General features: G+C 39.1%; 1 protein-coding gene across 2 annotated transcripts in view; it reads right to left on the bottom strand.

Moving 5' to 3' along the window:
• Positions 1-1,384: 1,384 nt before the first annotated feature.
• Positions 1,385-14,990, bottom strand: part of rtn4r (reticulon 4 receptor) — a 70,693-nt gene continuing 57,087 nt past the window's right edge. For both annotated transcript variants that reach the window (XM_017451217.3, XM_047149818.2), the window contains exon 2: positions 1,385-3,485. In XM_017451217.3, the coding sequence (XP_017306706.1) occupies positions 2,098-3,485 (1,388 nt within the window). In that variant the 3' untranslated portion in view covers positions 1,385-2,097. The remainder of the gene's footprint in view (positions 3,486-14,990) is intronic.

Raw genomic sequence — 14,990 nt, 5'->3', positions numbered from 1 at the left:
ATAACACCATATCAAACGTTTAAACTGAGGAAATGTACTATTTTAAGAAGAAAATAAGGTAGTTTTGAATTTGATGGCCGCAACACGTCTCAAAAAAGTTGATACGGGGGCAACAAAAGGCTGGAACAGTAAGTGTTACTAAGAAGATACAGCTGGAGGTTAATTGGGAACAGGTCAGTTAGATGATTGGGGATAAAAAGAGTATCTTAGAGAGGCAGAGTCTTTCAGAAGTAAAGATGGGCAGAGGTTCACCAATCTGCGAAAAACTGTGTCTACAATTTGTTGAACAATTTCAGAATAATGTTCCCCAATGTAAAATTGTGAAGAGTATGAATTTCTCCTCATCTGCAGTACATAATATCATCAAAAGATTCAAATAATTTGGAGAAATCTCTGTGCGCAAGGGACAAGGGTGAAAATCAATATTGCATGCCCGTGATCTTCGGGCCCTGCATTAAAAACAGGCGTGATTCTGTAATGGAAACCACTGCATAGGTTCAGAAACACCTCCAGAACTCATCGTCTGTGAACACAGTTCGCCGTGCCATCCACAAATGCTGGTTAAAGCTCTATCATGCAGAGAAGAAGCTGTGAATGTGAACATGATCCAGAAATGCTGCCATCTTCTCTGGGCCAAAGCTCATTTAAAATGGACTGAAGCAAAGTGGAAAACTGTTCTGTGGTCAGACGAATCGAAATCTGAAATTCTTTTTGGAAACCATGGACGCCGTGTCCTCTAAACTAAAGAGGACTAAAGAGGAGAGGGACCGCCCGGCTTTTTAATCAGCACTCAGTTCAAAAGCCTGCATCTCTGATGGTATGGGGTGCATTAGTGCCTATGGAATGGGCAGCTTGAACATCTGGAAAGGCTCCATCAATGCTGAAAGGTATATACAGGTTTTAGAGCAACATCTGCTTCCATCCAGACTCAATCCCATCTTTACTTCTGAGAGACTCCGCCTCTCTAAGATACTCTTTTTATACCCAATCATGTTATTGACCTGTTGCCAATTTACCTAATTAGTTGCAAAATGTTCCTCCAGCTGTTTCTTTTTATTAACCCTTACTTTTCTAGCCTTTTGTTGCCCCGTCCCAACTTTTTTAAAACGTGTTGCAGCCATCAAATTAAAAAATGACCTTAATTTTTCCTTAAAATGCTACATTTCCTCAGTTTAAACATTTGATATGTTTTCTACGTTCTATCGTGAATAACATACGGGTTTATGAGATTTTCAAGTCATTGCGTTCTGTTTTTATTTACATTTTCCGCAGCGTCCCGGCTTTTTTGGAATCGGGGTGGTAAATGTTATTTCTTATTTACGCTGGAAAGCAGATGAAATATGCAACAACAGAGTGCGTAATAAATATATTTAAAAAAGGCCGCTATACAAAATGAGATATTTTATTTGTAATATATTTATGCTTGTACACCAGTAAAATAAAATGCATATCTATAATTCCATCGCAATCTCAGTGAACAGTTAGACAGCATTCCATTGACGATCGCCACCTGTAAAAATCATGTTGTGACGCAGACAGAATGCTGCTTGTTTCAGGGAGAAATAAACATTTTATCTTTACAGAAATACTTATAAACATAAAAAACATAACAGTATTGAACAAATGTATCACTCTTTGAAGAATAACACTGGCAACGGAAATCTTCATCTCGCACCTTCGACATTCTTGTGTGCTTTCGGCTCTCTAGTTTTGTTTTAAGCTCTTTCGTTTTTTTTTTTTTTTTTTCTGAATTTTTATAAGTGTGTTTTCGGTAGTCCCTTTCTGGTCAGTGTAAGCTTTTGCAGGTAAAGGGGACGAGGACTCTCTCTGCGGTGTTACTTAAACACGGCACATTTAAAGTTACATAGAACAAACATTTGGGCACTGAGTTTTTATATACATTAAATCATATGGGTTTTGTAAAGGCATCCATTTCTTTAAATGTGTCTTTAGCTTTAGAGTTTGTTCATTCTCAACCGTGCAGGTTAACCTCGCAACCCATCCTACAGTCTCTGTCTGTAACTCTAGGTTACCGAAGGTATTTTTTGTGCCATTGTCATGAGCAAAAACAGATCCGAGAATTTGGTCCTCTTTAAACTAAGACATGGTTAAGGACAACCAAAACATGGGAAAAAAGAGAAGGCTCAATGCTCTAAGAGTAGATCCATGGCTCTTCAGACATGACTGATCTGATTTGGGCTTTTTTGAGCACTTTTTTTTCTTTTTAGCTGGTGCTGTTGAAGGTTCCATATCCAACAGGTCTGGGTTGAGTTTGTCCAAGGACTGATCTAGGTTGTTGGAAAGGGTTGCCAGTGGCCCATCATTGAGACTTACTCCTTGCTTACTGCGAGTGTCATTCTTTATCCTTTCTGTTTCTAGGACCTTGGTTTTCGAAATGTTCTCCTTCTCCTTCTGGGGGTTGTTTGTGATTTGGCGGCTGTTGTAAGACGAGGGGTCAGGTAGCGTCTTGCTGGAAATGATGGAGGATTTGTCGTTATCTGAAAGGCAGCATCTTGGAATACTCTCTCCAATGGGGTCATCAAAGGACAGGAACTTTCCAGAGTGGGGGTTGGTTTCTATACATCCTTCCAGGTCATTGCTTTTCAGTCGTTTCAGGTCCTTCCCCACAAGAGTGACTGGAAGGTGGCATTCGAGATCAGAGCTGGAGCCTTTGAAGCGTTTGAACCAATCCCACAGAGGCCTGGCTCGGCAGTCACAAATCCACTGGTTCCCATTGAGACGTAAATACTGGAGCGACACCAACGGTTCCATCGTCTCTCCACTCAACATGGTGAGATTGTTGAAAAACAGAAACAAGGTAGTCAGATTTCTGAGGTCAGTGAAAGCCCACTGCTGGACATGAACGATACGGTTTTGATGCAGGAGCAAGCGGTCTAGGTGGATCAACCCTCTAAGCATGTGATCCGTCACCACCTTGATCTTGTTGTTGTGCAGGAACAGGTAGGTAAGGTTGGCCAGATCCACAAAAGTGTCGTCGTGCAGGGCTAGAAGGTTGTTGTCCTGTAAATACAGGTACTGAAGTGAGTACAGTCCGTGAAACACCCCGACAGGAAGTTCAGACAGTCCGCACCTGTGCAGGTGCAAAGTGTGCAGCTTGGTCAGACCTCGAAAGGCAGAGGGACTGATGATCCGAAGGTTGCTGTTGTCACCAATATCCAGCTCTTCCAGTCTCTCCAGTCCATAGAAGGCTCCAGACTCAATGTGGCTGATGTTGTTGGAGTACATCCAGAGGACAGTGAGGTTATGCACAGAGCTAAAGCTGGTGGAACGGACCACTGTGAGTTTGTTGCTCTGGAGGAATATCCGCTGGCTACGGACAGGGATTTCGGTAGGAATAGAGAACAGGCCTTGCTGCTGACAGGCCACGGTTGGTCTCGGCTCACTGTAGCATACACACTTTGCTGGACAGCCATTCAACACTGGCACAACATTCAGCCATAGCATCAGGCAGAAGAGTCGGCCTCCTGCGGAAAGACGACATAGAACAATGGGTCAGTATGCGCATTTTAGTTATCATTTCGTGTTTGTGTAACATCTCAACGTACATCAAGGGTTCTTTGCATAGTTAAGCTTCCTGATGGGATGCTACATGAAACCGTCTCTGATAGGGAAACAATCTGTTGTAGGGATCTAAATAGAACCTTTAAGGTGGGACAAACTGATGTTTTATTACAACAACAAAAAAAAAAGGAAACCAATTCATAGGGGGGTAATCCCTGTGTAAATCTTGTATTCCAGAAAACAGTTTTAGGCAATGGGATCATTAATCTTTCCAAAATGTTTAAATCAATGCCACCTTTAAATTTGCCTGTTCATCCAGAAAGCAACAATTCTGATTTGGATTTGTTAACCAGTCTTCAAATTTGTTAGAATTAACTGCTTCACAGCACAACACCCGACACCACTGAAATTGCCGGCTGTAGCATTCCAGTTAGAAAAGCACCACCCGCGGATATCTTTGCCTTGGGACCCATTCCTATCTATCAGCCAGTGCAAGCATGAGGACCCAGGCAATTGGGAGTGCTGATAAATTAAACATGGAAGTGGGCCTGGCACAAAATTAACTGGTACTAAGAGGAGTAGTGGAACTAATCAGATTCCTGCATAGGAGAAGGACTGGCATTTTAGTCTGTCCGAGGAATGATGAGTGCTTTGATGGATCTTCATGACTTTGTTGCTGGATTGGTCAAGGCTATTAGATATAAGCCCCCTGATGATGTTGAGGTTTTGGAGTGCTGTATTAAGATAAGATGACCCGAGACCTAATTATCTGTGTAATCTATGTAGTAAATTCTAAATTTATGTAGCTAGGATTATGTAACCAGGCCCCATGTTCTACTATGGAGGAATAAGACATGGAAAAATTAATTTTTGTCGAGTAAAATGTTTTAAATGCCATGAAAATACATTTTTCCACCCTATTATATCCATACCGAGAGAGAAAAAAACGAAAAAACGATGACTTTCCTTCATGTCAGCTAATGGGCAGAAAAGTACAGTGTGTTGAGTAGAGATAGAAGCATGGCCACGCAGGTTTCTAGCATCTCGCTAGCCCTCAGCTCATCTCTGTGTCTGTCCCTCCATCCTGCAGCTTGTTAAATGGAGCTTGCTTGAGGCTTGACAGCAATCCTGTGCTACACTTTCCCTCAAAACCTGTCTTCTCGCTTTCCCTCCCTCATCCCTTCTCCCATCAGCCTCCACTGCCGGAAAGCTGTCAGACTTCCACTCTTTCTGCTTTGCAGAGGATAAAAATATTCTATTGCCAGGCTGTTCTGCGTTAGGCTTCATGAATCCATCAGGCCTATTTTTTTTATTTATTTCTTTTTTATCCACTAGTCATTAGCAGACTATGCACACCCTTGCACAAAGCATAGCCAAGATTTGCTTTCAAAGCTCCCTTTTCTCTTCGCCTTAGCCGCTTGTGTTAACCTGCGTGCAACGTGTCTTGCCTTTGATCCAGTTCGTTTTAATGGAGTTTCTTGAAAATGTCATCCACCGTCCTCCAATTATTTTAGAGCACCGTCTGGTCTCCTGGATGGTACCCATCTATACACTTTCTGCTTAGTCACCCTTGATCATAAGGAACATGCGAGATCAGACACATCGTCCCTTTTATATCACATCCTGTTTTCCTCCTATCCACTTCTCTTCTCTCTGATCCACGTCATTCGGTATCCTTTCTCCTTTCACCATCATCTGTCATACGTGGGATAGTGGTTGAACAGACTAGTCGACGAATACATTCACTAGTTGGCACTGTAAGTGGCTGTCGAATAGAAAGCACTGAGGCAGACAGGTAAAGAAAGCAAGCTAAGTGTACGATGTTGGTCGGAAAATATTTATTCAAATAAGCCAATTCTATAACCGACTGAACAAGACAATGCTGGGAAAGGTCTTTTAGAATTGTCATTCGCTTTAATACTTTGATATCACATTGCATTAAGGGCAAATGCATGCACAGGACTGTTTTTTTTTTTTTTTTACATCCCACTCCTGCACGCTCCTGAGGTTATTTAGACGCACAGGGCAGCTCAAAGAGGCCGATCCAGACGTGTTTTCCGATGCTACGGATTTAAACGATGGTGGAAAAAACCTCTCAGACATTACTGTAGACATTGCATCCTCCATCCATCATTAAGCTATAAAGAGCTTCCCTGCAATGCTCTCAGCACCAGAATCAACAATTTTAGCCTTTCAAATCTGCAGTATTCAGGAATTGGTGTAATTTGACTAATCGGTTGAATATTGTGAAAAATAGCGACATCATGAAACGTTTTTTTTTTTGCTTCAGCTATGGAAAAGACAGCTAGTAGACTACTTTTTTGCATTACTAGTGAAAATTAGTAGCTCTAACTCAGAATAGTTCTAGAGCGCTAATAATGTAATTGCTCTATAGAATAACATCCTTGAGAGTTGTTTGGTGCTGAAAAGCCCCTTTGAATTGCCTTTCAAGCATTTCTCTAACTACTGAAAGCACGATGCATAATGACGCTCTTTTTTTTCTTTCTTTCTTTCTAATTCCGCAGATTGTGGATGTCTCACTTTGGTTGAGTGAGGCAGCATTCTTGAGTGACAAGAATATTAGGAAGCCTTTTATCATGACAAGGACCTCTCTGACTCATTATAGGGAAAGCTGAACACCAGCACCGTCTTTGAATGAAATGCATTGATTTCTGTTCTTTCTTTCTCTCTTGGAAAAAGAAAAAAAAAAAATTAAAATAAAAAAACACAACAACAAACACCACCCATAATGATCGAAGAATTTTAGAGAGATGACCACCACACCACAAATGAACCAGGACAACAGCAAAACAAAACAAAAACAAGAAAAAAAAATCAAAAAGACTTCTCTGGTATCTAATTAAATTACTTGTGAGGACAACAAGAAGAGGAACACTACAGAACAGGCACTTGAGATAACTGTGAGTGCAGAAGGGATGAGGGAAAAGAGAAAGAGGGAGGGAGGGATCTTGTTGACTTTGAGCAGTGAAGTGTGGCAATCCTTGCCTCCGTGTTCATTTGCATGTGTCCCTGCAGAACGCAGGTTGAATACAGAGACATTTCCGAGTTTATCTCCTCCTCTGGAGCACTGCACATGGTCTGCCCATTTTCTAACCGCTATTGTCCTGGTGCCACCGGGGGCATGTCGAAAGGGGGACAATACATGCCCTGTGGGACTCGGGGAGTTATTGATCATGTTGGGAATGAATAAAGGCTTGCACTTGAGTCATAATGGGCGAAAATGCAGGGAACTGAGGAAACGCTGAGCCCGCTAAGGTTGATTGCTTCTAATAGATGGTTAGAGTAGATACTTTGCTCAAACATTAGTGAACCATGAGTTATCCTAGCTGCTAGTACTCCCATTATAATCACTCAGTCAAAATGTATAATTATTTTATGCCAGAAGCAACCTGGGTTATGACTCGAGCCATATGACTCTACAGCCTTGAGGAAAAAGTCTAACCATAAAGTCATGTGACCCAGACGAAATCATAAAAGCAGAAAACGATAAAATATTTAAAGTGCAGTAGTCAAATTTTTATTCCTTATTTGTTCAAATAACCTGGTAGATATGTAAAACATGGTCAAATATAAAAGGTTTAAGCTGTGGCCTAAGTACAAGTGTATTAAGTGGCTGAGAGAACCAATTTGGAAAACTTTTCACGTCCAGAATGCTTATTTGTGTTCGGATGCGCCTCTTCACACTCATGAGCGTACAAGACAAGGGGTGAGTTTAAAAATAGCCCGTCTGTACACCACCACTGTTGATTTGACACTTTCAGCGTTAAACCTGTCAGCAACATAAACCGCAGATGAGTTGCACCTCCGAATTCGACATCTGAAAGAAATTAGCGCTAATCTACCACAAGACAGGGTGGTGATAGAACATGAACTGACTTAGTCTCTTCGGTGTTAATCAAAACTCTACAAACTCACATAAATATATCTATCTATCTATCTATCTATCTATCTATCTATCTATCTATCTATCTATCTATCTGTCCACCTTTTTGTTTGTTTTTTGTTTATTTTATTTATTTTTCATTTTGTATGTATTCTGTCCATCTATCTATCCATCTATCTATGTCTGTCTATCCACCATTTATTTGTTTTTTTTGTTTATTTTATTTATTCTGCCTATCTATCTATCTATCTATCTATCTGTCTATCCACCTTTTTATTTGTTTTTTTGTGTTTTATTTATTTTTCATTTTGTATGTATTCTGCCTATCTATCTATCTATCTATCTATCTGTCTACCTTTTTATTTGTTTCTTTGTTTATTTTATTTATTTATTCATGTATGTATTCTGCCTATCTATCTGTCTCTCTATCTATCTATCAATCATTATTTATTTATTTATTTTTCATTATTATTACTTTAATAATAATAATTCATTTATTATTATTATTATTTTTTTTTTTTTCTTGGGTACAAATCTACAGAATCCACTGAAGCGACGGCGAGAGTCACAAATTCACAAAGCAGAACTATGAATCAATCGTTTCCATTATTCCAGTAAGAATGCAAACTACTTAAATGGAAAAAAAAAAGAAGAAAAAAAAATAAACACCCAATCTTGAATGTGTAAATATAATTTTCCCATGCTGATTTAATTACCTAGATACCGATCACTATACCGGTAGAAAAAGGAAAACCCACTGCCCAGTGTATCTTATTCGTGCACACGTACCAGAGCTGAGTGCTGAGAAAAAGAACAATAGGGATTCAGCTGGATAAAGATGAGACCCAGTAGGAGTAAAACAACAAATAAAGATGTGTTAAATGAATTCAGAGATTTCCAGTTCAACAGTTTCATAGTAAGACTTCTGATCCCTTCTTTTGAGATCATAAGAATTTGAATATCGTCCATTGTATCTTTATATGTATCTTCTTATTGGAAGAAAAGGGTTCATATTTGAGAGACACACAGAGAGAGAGTAACTAAAATGATTTCAGGAGCATGTTCTTTGGTATACAGACGTTAATCCTACTAACACCAAGCAGGAAAACAAGTGACTCTGTAAGCATTTATTTCTGCCTGCTGTCCCTCATTGTACCAGCCAAGCAGATGGCTCATGAATAACAGAGACTCACGGGTCATAGGGAATCAAAATAACCGGGGGAAAAGAATGAAGCACGTGCATGTGTGCTCGAAATACTTGTAACGTAAATGGCATTACGGACACAAGGGATGCCCTGAATCTGACCAACGAAGGGATTTGAAATGTCACGCAGGTGGGCACACTGCTAAGATAAAGATAAATACCGTGCATGGTTTCTTATATTATAAGATAACGCAAATTTCCTGGAACTGGAAATGGCAGGAATTTGAAGTAAATGCCATGATATGGACACAAAGGAGGTACATGTGGAGTCTATAGGACAGATGACCACATTGTGTCACGTAAAATGAATAGGAATACTAACACATTGGTCATTTTGTTGTCCTAAAAATAAAGTATCTAATTAGCTGATCAGTCCAGAGAAAGTTTTTACTCTTTTTTTTTTTTGCATACATTAGAGATTGATTAGAGATGTCCTCTTTGCTCCACACCATCAATTATAATTAGCCTATGTTGCTTCTTTATACAAGATATATAAGATTTATTTTTTTTTTTTCTTTCATTAATGTGTTTTAGAAGTAACCTGCTGGGAATAGCATTCATCAGCTTTTGTTTTTCTGTCTCTAAGATGCAATACATTATGTTTGTTTTGTTTGACATTTTTGGTTCATTACATTGGACCGAGTGGAGATCTCGAACAGTGTTGCCAACTCTTTTCAGGGGAAAAGTCGCTAACGCGTGTGATCTGGCAAGGCATCAAAATGACATTATAGACTAATTTGCATATTAATTGATCCATCGTGGTCTTTTGCAGATCAAATTCCAACTCCGATTCCATGAAGAAAAAAGAATTTTTGAAGACGTTTAGAATAGAATAGGAGTTTTATCCCAGCCGAAAATTACGGATTAGAGATTATTTCTTATAATATAGGACGTATAGAAAATCTGTCATCATGGTACCACGGATGAACTATTTAGCTACAAAATTCTATCAAACACGAAGGAAACAGTTATGGATGGAATGAGTCTCTTTTATTACTCTGAATAAAACCAGGAAGAAAGATCATTGGTCGTTTGAAACACTGGCTAGCAGAAGCACAATTCAGTCAGGCTTCAGGGTCATTTCACTTCAAGTGGTCCAATAATTGCAAAGTTGGTTACTTGACGGTTTTTAATTTTTCTCTATATATTTTTTTGATTCATAGTGGTCTATATATTGACATTTCAAAACCACCAGTTTTTAAAAATTTTTTTTTTTTTTTACTTGCTTTAACTATGATGGCCATCTTTGTGTCAGGTCACAACAAATTATGGTTACAGCTATTTACCAAAACCTCGATATCTCGGCTCAAGATGGTCCTCGCGCTAGAGCACATTACAAGGTACATGGACCTATATAAACATTTTGCACATTCTTGTTACTTGGACTTAAAACTTACTTTAAGTCAAAATGTAATGCTCACAGTTCTGCCTTATAGGGTCAATTTATAATGGGAAGGGTTTGTGTCTCAGTCTTAAATTTTTTAGGGGGTATCTACGTAAGTAAAATGTGCATGCAGAACATTTCAGGTTTGAGACTGGTCTTATTTTTATTATTAATATTATATATTATTATTATATTTTAACGAGGGTGAGAAAGTGCAATTTTTTAAATTTCCCTCACTTTCAGGTTGAATATCTCTGGAGGGGGAGAAGATATGAACCTGAAGTTTTCACAGAAATAAGTCCTCTGTAGTAGGATTCTGCTGTAAAAATTGTGAGTTTGAGATTGGAGGTAAACTCTGCAGGACAGTGGACCTCGTGGACCAGATTTGAAGAACCAGCCTGATCTATCATGTTGGTACAGGTGTACAGTTGGTACGCAACTGATTAAACTTCATCCAAATATGGAATTACAGTCTTCCGTTGGGTGTTGTACCAATGAACAGTGTCATAAACAGAGCTGTGGTGTTGTTTCTTCTGTGACAAAAACAGTAAGTGATGTCTGAGCTTTGCTTTTGTAATTTGTAATAAAGCTACTAAAGGGACCTAAACATTCTCTAATTTATACCACTATGTGTATTTTTATTGGTGTCGCTGTTGTTCCTGGTTGCAAAAGTAAAAAACAATCCACTTTAATGTAGATGCCAAAACCTAAGCCTTAATTTTTTTTTTTTTCTTTCAAAGAGAGAGAGAGAGAGAGAGAGAGAGAGAGAGAGATTGGCCCTGTGAGCCCATTTATACCAGCTTTCCTGAAATCTTCCTTTTGTTCTGTCTTTCCGACTTCACCCTCCATCTCCCTGTCTGCATGTATGCAAAAGATGTTTTTCAGCAACTCTTTTTAGCGAGGAACCACGCATCGCAGATATAGAGTTGACGGAGTGCATACAATGAGAAATAAAGATGGCATTGGTTATAAAACTGACATGAATAGTAGCATTATTTGTGTAGCTTCTAGCTGGATTTGCCATCTGGCTCATGGGGTGCTGGTCATAAGTCAAACTCGAATGACATTCACTGCCTTAGGGTTGGTCTCAAACTTATTTGTTGCTGCCAGAGTCTATTGTACATGGTAACTGTTCTAAGAGCTGTTGCCAAGTCAAGCAACTGATTTAGTGATATGAAACTGCAGTGCAAAGACAGAGCATTGCTCTAGAGACTCCTGCCATGGGTGCTCATATTAAAACAAATCACAAATATGTGCTTCACAAATAGGGGATACAAATCATAATGCGAATGCACATTGCACTTAGACTTTGGCTTATATGCCCTTGCCAAGGGTTCCTGCCTAAAGGCATGATTGATTTCCCCTATTTGTTATACAAGTCATGCTGTCACCTCAATACTGTAAAATCTGACAGTTTATTCTTCTTTGTTTGGCCATAGTTCTTTCTGCATTTTGTTCCAGGTTTTTGGTGACAATGCAAAGTCACCCTATTAAAAATAAAAATAAAGACAACATAAGCAGAGTGCATGATGAATGAATGAAAATGACTTAATGAAATGGCACGCTCAAGAACATTGCGGTAGTGAAAAATAAGAACAGCTCCAGCACTAATGGTCCAAATGAGGAACACTGCAAACTTCTCGCATCGTCCCATAGCACATTACTGCGTTTGCACCATAAAAGCCGCAACAAGGCAATAAACCACAATAATCATTGATTTTCCAGCTTTCCATCTTGTGATACAAATTGTTATGGTGTATAAATCTTCATTTTATTTAGCTCTTATGCTGCTGAAAATAAAGAAATAGGAAAAAATTATGTAGAACGCTTTTTAGCCGTTGCTAATCCATCCTAACAAAATGCTTAGGCAAAGACTTGTTCTGATCTAACAAGTATTTCGTTTTCATTTTTTTTTTTTTTTTTTGTCAAGGGAGGAGAGAAAAATGAAAATAAATTAAACTGGCCCATGTATTTTCCAAACTACTGATTTTGTAATGCGTGAAAAATGTAATGCTTATGCGGAAAATGCCGTGTCCTAATAATCTAGTCTAGACACTATCAATTGTGTTTCTGTTAGACTTGATCTCTGTAGATTATTATTTTTTATTTTCAGATGCCTAAAAGGTCTCAGAGGAAATTGGCTTTTTGTCAGAACTGTCCAGAAAACCAGGCGGTACAAAAAGCAGATAATACCCTGAAAGAAAACAATGTTGAAAGCCAGTGGTAAACACCTGAATCTGGGGCAGAGTTTTCATCATTTAGCAGGTCAGTGAACCAAGCCACATTAAAGTGGGTTTATTACAAAAATATGTTTAAGGTCCATTCAGGTTTATTTATTTGGCAAATGCTTTTAGCTAGTGTTGGACAACTGAGGACTTAGTCCAAGCACAGATATGAGCCTGGCTTTTAAGGTATCTGAAATTTGAACTCAACTTTCTGGTTACTACCACAGAAACCAGGGGCATTAGTTGGAATTTTGGGCCCCCTTGTTGATAATGAATGATGATTTATGTTTAGTTTGAACGACATAAATCTGGGAGCACAGATGCCATAAAGGGGCCCCAGCAGACCGTAGAAATTTATATGGTCCAGAGCAAGGAATCACTACTCTGTAAGGATGCCTAACGTTCCCAAAATGCCTCTGGCTAGGTGAGAGAAATATCAAAACCTTTGAAAAATTGCTAGTTGAATATGATGATAATAGGTAAAGGATAGTGATAGTTCAGCAGGTGCGGATACTGGCTGGTAGGAATTTGAACTCGCACCCTTCTGATTACTCCTGAAACCTAACCACTGAGCTACCACTGGCCTTTAACTGTTGTTTTGCTCATGTATCAGTTTGTCAAAAGGTTTACACCTGTCCCAGGGGCATTAGATGGAATTTACCTCCCTTTACAGGGTAGAGACCCCCACAGCCTGGACAATGCTTGGCCCCCTTTATGGTACCTCTGCACCAGGCTTTGTCTTTCAACCTAAATATATATATCATCGTTTATCTTCATTAAACACTTTATTCTGTACAGGACAGTGAGGACCTGGAGTCTATCCTGGAAGCACTGGCTGTGATGTTGGACTACACCTTGGATGGGATGCTAGACCATCACAGGGTACAATCCACACACTTACTTATCACCAAGGTGTGGTTTTGAAACACCAGTCCATTTCAGATTTGGGAGGAAACCAGAGAACCTGGAGGAAGCCCACATGAACATTGGGAGCTCATGCAAATTTGCACACAGTCAGTATCCTGAGCTGAGCATCAAAGTGTGGACCCTGAAACTGTGGTGTCCTGTCAAAATACATCTGCATATGGAAACAGAAGAATTCAAACCAAATCCATCTAAATTGTAAAATCTTGCAGTGCTGCCTGTTTTCTTAATGACACTTCAACTGAGTGCCAAATTTGGTTCTTTCATCAATATATAAAGAATTCATTTTCAAGTCAAGGTAGACGTTGGAAGCCTCCCAACTTCCACAGATTGACTTTCCTGCAGGTGCCAAACATAATGAGATCTTGGATTAGCAAATAGGCACACTAATTCTGTTTAGTGTGATCAAATGATTTGAGGAACAGCATGGAGCATATGTATGTGTGTAAATTATATAGCCTGATATGTGGTTAGCTACTGCAGTGTTTTTATCGCAAGCTAACACATGTCCTGCTTAAAAAAAGTACTGTAAAGAGAGCATCTGTTAAGTTACCCAATGAGGCGGCTCTTAAAATATTCTTCCAAATACAGTAGATGTTTCAGAGCAATAAAATTCCACTAATATCAGCACCCTTGGTAAATATGAGCAAAGAAGGCTGTGAAAAATTGTTTCATTATTTAACCTTTTGATTTTTTGTTTAAAAAAAAAAAAAAATCACAAAAATACCTGGCTCTCATGGATATCAAACAATTACAAACAAAACACAGGTTTAACAAACAAAAATATCTTTGTTAAATATAGGTGTGCAGCAATTATTGGTACCTCTATGAATTCATATGAGTATGAATATTTTCCCATTGATATTTTCATTGATTCATTCCCATAGATATTTCTTTAGTACACCTGGGTGACTAGGAGCAGGAAATTGTTCAACCATGTCTTCCTGTTTCACAGGGGTATAAATATGAAGTAACACAGGCCAAATTCCCTTAGTCGTTCATAACAATGGGTAAGACCAAGGAATATAGCTGTGATGTGCGGCAAAAGGTTGTTGAGCTTCACAAAATGGGAAATGGCTATAAGAAAATAGCACACGCATTGAAAATGTCCATTTCCACTATCAGGGTAATAATTAAGAAGTTCCAGTCGACTGGAATTGTTATGAATCAACCTGGAATTGGACACGTGTCTATATCGTCTCAACACACTGTGAAGAGGACGGTTCGAGTGGACAAAAAATCTCCAAGGATCACAGCTGGAGAATTGCAGAAGTTAGTTGCGTCTTGGGGTCAAAAAGTCTCCAAAACTACAATCCGAAGACACCTACATCACCACAAGTTGTTTGGAAGGGTTTCAAGAAAAAAAACTCTACTCTCATCCAAAAACACACTCGAGCGTCTTCAGTGTGCCAGACACTACTGGAACTTCAAATGGGATCGAGTTCTATGGTCAAATGAAACCAAAATAGAGCTTTTTGGTAATAAACACCAGAGGTGGTTTTGGAGCACACAGAGAGGTAGCCATATGGAAAAGTACCTCATGCCCACGGTTAAATATGGAGGTGGATCTTTAATGTTTTGGGGCTGTTTTTCTGACAGAGGACCTGGACATTTTGTTAGGATACATGGCATCATGGACTCTATCAAATATCTACAGATGTTAAATGAAAACCTGACTGTCTCTGCCAGAAAGCTTAAAATGGGCCGTGGTTGGATCTTCCAGCAGGACAATGATCCAAAATATACATCAAAATCAACACAAAAATGGTTTACTGACCACAAAATCAAGGTCCTGCCATGACCATCCCAGTCCCCTGACCTGAACCC

The sequence above is a fragment of the Ictalurus punctatus genome, chromosome 22 (genome assembly GCF_001660625.3).
Source record: "Ictalurus punctatus breed USDA103 chromosome 22, Coco_2.0, whole genome shotgun sequence".
NCBI classification, from domain to species: domain Eukaryota; kingdom Metazoa; phylum Chordata; class Actinopteri; order Siluriformes; family Ictaluridae; genus Ictalurus; species Ictalurus punctatus.
This window is presented reverse-complemented; position numbering and strand designations above follow the sequence as displayed.